The 6000-nt window shown below is 44.0% G+C and overlaps 1 protein-coding gene and 1 long non-coding RNA gene across 2 annotated transcripts; one reads left to right on the top strand and one right to left on the bottom strand.

Moving 5' to 3' along the window:
• LOC146490194 (uncharacterized) lies at positions 1-1943 on the bottom strand. Its single transcript, XR_014872938.1, has 3 exons — positions 1404-1943; positions 408-618; positions 1-28 (listed from the first exon to the last, which is right to left on the bottom strand). It is a non-coding gene; the product is annotated as an uncharacterized LOC146490194 (long non-coding RNA).
• Positions 1944-3288: 1345 nt separating this feature from the next.
• LOC146490193 (uncharacterized) lies at positions 3289-4039 on the top strand. Its single transcript, XM_085153411.1, has one exon. It carries the CDS (start codon positions 3404-3406, stop codon positions 4010-4012), a length of 609 nt encoding a protein of 202 aa, XP_085009537.1. The 5' UTR covers positions 3289-3403; the 3' UTR covers positions 4013-4039.
• The last annotated feature ends 1961 nt before the right edge of the window (positions 4040-6000 follow it).

The raw sequence follows: 6000 nt of genomic DNA, 5'->3' as shown, positions 1-6000 counted from the left end.
TTCTTTACGTATGGGAAACAGTGGGTGGCTGAGTGAACATAGGATTGGAAGAGAAAAAATATCTGTTTTTAGCAGCAACATACAAATGTGATTTGAACACAGGAACAGTAGATTCCGCAGTAATGCTGGTAACCAGGATATTAAACACTGTAAATGGCCACAGCGGAGTCTCCGCTATAGCCAAGTCGGTTAGCATAATTATTAATAAGGCACAGTAAGAGCTGAACTTACTGGTACACTAATGAAACAGAACTAAATTCATCTACATAATTTTTTAAGTGATTTGCACTAAAGTGAGACACAGGCGATTGTAATCAACAATAACAGCTGACAATCAGGAAGATATAATTAAACTTTGGTTAATCTACTCTACATTTACAAATAGTTTCCATGATTGTATGACATACTGGTGAGAACAGTCCGCCGTTTACATTGCTCTTCCACCCCGCCCTGCTTTTTGCCTGACATTGTGAACGGTGTTTCAAACACAAAGCGCCAGATCTTGTGACTCTTCTCAAAGTCTGTCCTCCTGTCCTCCAGCTCCTTTTCGTCGAGGTAGGGCGTGACGTGAGTTACCTGGATATAGGCGTACTTTGAGTCCAGATCTTTCGGATTCACCTGTGGATGCAGAAGAAGTTTTTCAACATATTTTTTTGTGTTCAATCCATAATATTTATATAAGCTTACATGAAAATAAATTAGTGTGTTAACCAACCAGTAACGGTATTTCCCAATAGCAGTTGACATATAAAAGGTATATATTACATTTGATTTCTTCCCAACTGGCTTTGTATGTTCTCATGTTAACATTTTAACAAAGGTATTTGCAGCTACACAACTTCATTTTTTTTGAGGTTACAGGTTATACTGGCAAAAAAAAAATAACATTCACAAGTCAAGTTAGTGCAAGCTGAAAATAAATCAAAAGGTTAACTTTAAAAAATTGAGATTTCTTTTTAGAATTCATATAATTCTTAAGCAAGATGGGTCTAGTCATTTCAGCACTTCAAAAGTAACCCTAAGCATGTGGTATGTGACCCAAAATCAGATTGAGGCTCATCAACAGTTGTCATAGTTATGGGCTTTGAATACAAACATTCACAGTGGTGGAGAGGGGAGGGGGGGTTGCCTTTGGGGCTTAGGTTACCAGGAGATATAGCATAAACAGCAACAAAGTACATTGTAGTGGATGAATAGGGGAAAATGTATTCATGCAGGAGAACGAGGTTTGTCTCCTATGTGAAGCCAAAAATTTAAAAAACTTCATATATTCATTGTGAATTCTCTGAATGCAATGTGTACGTCAAACCTACAATAATGTTTTCTCAAGATTATTGCACAGTTACTAAGGTCTACCATTTACTATCATACTGTCATCCAAACATACAAGAATGTGATCACACCTTGCCAGAGTCCTGAATAATCTTGACATTTTCTTGGCCAAATTTGTCAGAGTATAGCTTCAGGAGCCTCTGGGAAATTTCAGACAGTGGAGTGAACTTTGGCTCCTTGTAGATGTATTCTTTTCCATCCTCATCCTCAAAGAACCCCTGCAAAACGGAAAGATCAAAACTGAAATAAGATGGTTAAAGAAAATATCTGTGGACTAAAGTGGACCTATTGTGCTCATTTCAAGCTCCACATTGTTAGTATTGCACTGTCTCCTTATTGTATGACTTGATGGTGGATTTATTCTTTCAATAACAAGATGTATGAAGCAGTCTGTATTTGTTTAAAGGTGTTAACAATGACATACGCAAATTGAGCTCTCAAAGCCAGTGACACAAACATTCATACAGCCCTTTATGTATGCATAAACACTGTTTAGCATTGTCATGCTAAATGACGTGCCAATGGACACATTCGGAGAAACTCAGGATTGTAACCCAAGGCCAGAGATTGATCCACCAAGCTTCCAGTTGGTAGACGACCTGTCAACCACCTGAGCCTCACCAATTCAATTCAGTTTTATTTATACAGCGCCAAATCACAACATTCACCTCAAGGCGCTTTGTATTGTAAGGTAGACCCTACAATAATACATACAGAGAAAAACCCAACAATCATATGACCCCCTATGAGCAAGCACTTTGGCAACAGTGGAAAGGAAAAACACCCTTTTAACAGGAAGAAATCTAGAGCAGAACCAGGCTCTGGGAGAGGCAGCAGAAACCCAAGAAAGAGGAGGAAGGCGAGGAACCATCATTGAAGGACAGGCCCCTGCACGGTATGTACCACCGGCAGATAGAGGAGGTGGCTGATATCCAGAAATCCTACCAGTGGCTGGACAAAGCTGGACTGAAAGACAGCACAGAGGCACTAATCATGGAGCACAGGAACAAGCTCTGAGCACAATATCCATAAAGGCTGGGGTCTATCACACCAGGCAGGACCCCAGGTGCAGGCTGTGTAAAGATGCCCCAGAGACAATCCAGCACATAACAGCAGGGTGCAAGATGCTAGCAGGCAGGGCATACATGGAACGCCATAACCAAGTGGCCAGCATAGTATACAGAAACATCTGTGCCGAATATGGCCGAGGTCAAAATGGGAGACACCCCCAAGGGTGATGGAGAATGACCGAGCTAAGATCCTGTGGGACTTCAAGATACAGATGGACAAAATGGTGGTGGCTAACCAACCAGACATAGTGGTAGTAGACAAACGTGAGAAGACGGCCGTAGTGATCGATGTAGCGGTTCCGAATGACAGCAACATCAGGAAGAAGGAACACGAGAAGCTGGAGAAATACCAAGGGCTCAGAGAAGAGCTTGAGAGGATGTGGAGGGTGAAGGTGACGGTGGTCCCAGTGGTAATCGGAGCACTAGGTGCAGTGACTCCCAAGCTAGGCGAGTGGCTCCAGCAGATCCTGGGAACAACATCGGAGATCTCTGTCCAGAAGAGCGCAGTCCTAGGAACGGCTAAGATACTGCGCAGGACCCTCAAGCTCCCAGGCCTCTGGTAGAGGACCGGACCTTGAAGGATAAACCGCCCACAGGGCCAAGTGGGGAATTTATATTCATATATATATATATATATATATATATATATATATATATATATTCATATATATATATATATATATTTATATTCATATATATATATATATATATATATATATATATATATATATATATATATATATTTATATTCATATATATATATATATATATATATGAATATATATGAATGCAGTTATGGACTAGTTATATCTTATGTATTTTTGGTGTTGCTTCCCCTTTTGCTCTATGCTTGTACATATGTGGAGACGCTTGTTAAATTCCCCTGGCTGGTGGACTCCCTCAATCCAGTTGTCCTGGACTTCCTGCTTTCCACCCTCCACCTCCACTCTCCTCCTCAGGCTGCTCACCGGCCCGGACCGCTGGTGGATTCACAGCCTGAGATGCCGGCCCCGACGTCTACACGGAAACGACGTTCGTGCCGCCGGCTTTCCTCACCGCAGCCTAATCCACGAACTTCTCAAGAGTCGGCTGTGGTGAGTAGTACGGACAATTTTCCATTTCCCTCACCATCTGTGTTTGTGTCTGCAGTGGACGAGCCGACAGCGCAGGTAACATCACCTCGGTCAGAGGTCTCCACACCACTCGCTGCTTCAACATCTGCAGCTGTGGCACCGCTGTCATCTCATCCGCCTGCAGTCACCCTTCTGCCATCTTCTTCACCGGCTGCTACGTCGCCACCCGGACCTGCCCTGCCCGAGCAGGAGCTCGGCGAGCCGGAGGAGCTCGCACTGCCCGAGCAGGAGCTCGCACTGCCCGAGCAGGAGCTCGGCGAGCCGGTGGAGCCAGCGTCGCTGCCGCAGGAGCTCGGCGTGCCGGCGGAGCTCGCACTGCCCGAGCGGGAGCTCGGCGAGCCGGCGGAGCTCGCACTGCCCGAGCGGGAGCTCGGCGATCCGGTGGAGCTCGCACTGCCCGAGCGGGAACTCAGCGAGCGGGTGGAGCCCGCGCCGGAGCTCGGCGAGCGGGTGAAGCCCGCGCCGGAGCTCAGCTAGCAGGAGGAGCCCGCGCCGGAGCTCGGCGAGCGGGAGGAGCCCGCGCCGCAGCCGGGGGAGATCGGCGAGCGGGAGGAGCCCGCGCCGCAGCCGGAGGAGAGCGGCGAGCAGGAGAGCGGCGAGCAGGAGAGCGGCGCTTTTTTTGCGCCGCTGCGGGATGCGCGGTCTGACTTTGGGACTGTGACCTGGGAGGGTTTGTTGTTTGTTGTTTTTGCTTGTTTTGGTTCTGGCTACTTAAGCCTTAAGCTACTTAAGAGAGTCTTGGAGCTCCCACCGACGCGGGATCATTACGTGAGACTCCACGTCAGTCATCCAGTTGTGCTTGGTTAGTGTGTGTGTATGCCCGCGATTGTATGTGTCCTGACGGCTGCTTCTATTGTGTCCCCAGGAGAGGGGTGGAGTGCCAGACAGCAGCCAGCACGGGGAGTGCTGAGACACGGGAGCGGAGAGCACAAACACTGGGAGAAGACACGACACGGGAGTCTGGGGAAAGCACGGGAATTTATTGTTGTTATTTCCACACACTGTAAATAAACGCACTGTTTATACACAGAGCACCGCGCCTGGGTCCTCCTTCCCCACACCCCCGTGACAATATAGTATTTCTGCTTTTTATAGTATTTCTGCTAAATTATAGTATTTCTGCTTAATCATACTATTTCTATATATTACTGCCAGGTCCCCAGGCACCCAATCCTCTGTGAGGACTCAGACACTTAGCCCTGAAATTTACATATTAGGGCCTGCACGGCTTCCCAGCCAGCCAATCATATCTGAGGTCTGCCGTTTCTTCTCTCGTCATATCTCAGCGACGGTTGTACAAAGAGCAATGAAAATCGCAGTCAAAGTACACCAAAGTCTCCTGATTCTCCCAGTACAAGAATTATGTTTCTAGTCCTCCTAGTTTTTGAGTTACACGACGTTTTGTAACTCCAAAAGACGCCGTTTTTCGCCTCTCACCGCGATCTAATTCTGACTGCTCATCACCCTGTTTTCCAGGCGGCCGTTCTCTTTCCCAGTGGCGCAGTTGGTAATGACACGGGAATGCGACCAAAAGGTCGTGGGTTCAATTACACCTTGGTCAACATGTTTTTCTCCCTACAAATTAATACACTATCACAGACCAGTAATTCATATTCATCATTTATTACAATCCGGCAAAGTTTTATGATTTTACCAGCTCTTCTAATATGGACCTCACATTCTTGTTAACACTCCATGGCACAAATACTGTTCCCTATAGGCTCTGTGTATGTGTGTGTGTATCAATATTTCTCCCATTTTAAAGTATTACTCCTCCATAATTGTATTTCTGTTAAATCAAAGTACTTTTACTACATCTTAGTACTTCTGCTCAATCATACTATTTCTGCTCAATCATAGTATTTTTGCCAAATCATGGTTTTTGTGCCAAATCATAACATTTGTGTTATGTTATAGTATTACTACTAAGTGGAGGAATTTCTGTCATGTTACAGTATATGTGCTGATTACAGTATTTCTGCTAAATCATATTATTTCTACTATATTATATTTTTCTTTCTAAATATAGCATTTCTGCTATATAATTGTATTTCTGCTATGTTATAATATTTGTGCTAAACCAGAGTATTTGTGCTGAAACATAGTATTTCTGCCAAATGATAGTATTTCTGTCAAATTATAGTATTTGTGCTAAAACATAGTATTAATTTAAAATTACAATATTCATAGTTCATCACAGTGTCTCTGGTAAATCACAGTATTTCTGCTATGTTGTACTATTTTTCTAAATCATAGTGTTTCCGTAATGTTTAAGTATTTTTGGCTAAATATATTCTTTCTGTTATCTTATACTATTTCTCCTAAATTCTTGTATATTTGAGAAGTTATCATGTTTCTGGTAAGTTGCAATATTTCTGCAAAGTTCCTTTGCTATGCTATTGTATTTCTGCCAAGTATTATGTTTCCTCTAAAATATTGCAGTTCTGCTAAGTTATTGCATTTTA

The sequence above is a fragment of the Neolamprologus multifasciatus genome, unplaced genomic scaffold, assembly GCF_963576455.1.
Source record: "Neolamprologus multifasciatus unplaced genomic scaffold, fNeoMul1.2 scaffold_61, whole genome shotgun sequence".
NCBI lineage: Eukaryota > Metazoa > Chordata > Actinopteri > Cichliformes > Cichlidae > Neolamprologus > Neolamprologus multifasciatus.
Note: the sequence above shows the minus strand (reverse complement) of the source record. Positions and strands in the feature narration are given on the sequence as shown.

Excerpts from the sequence above, each read along its gene's own strand:
- LOC146490193 (XM_085153411.1), top strand. The coding sequence starts at position 3,404 with ATGCCGGCCCCGACGTCTACACGGAAACGACGTTCGTGCCGCCGGCTT.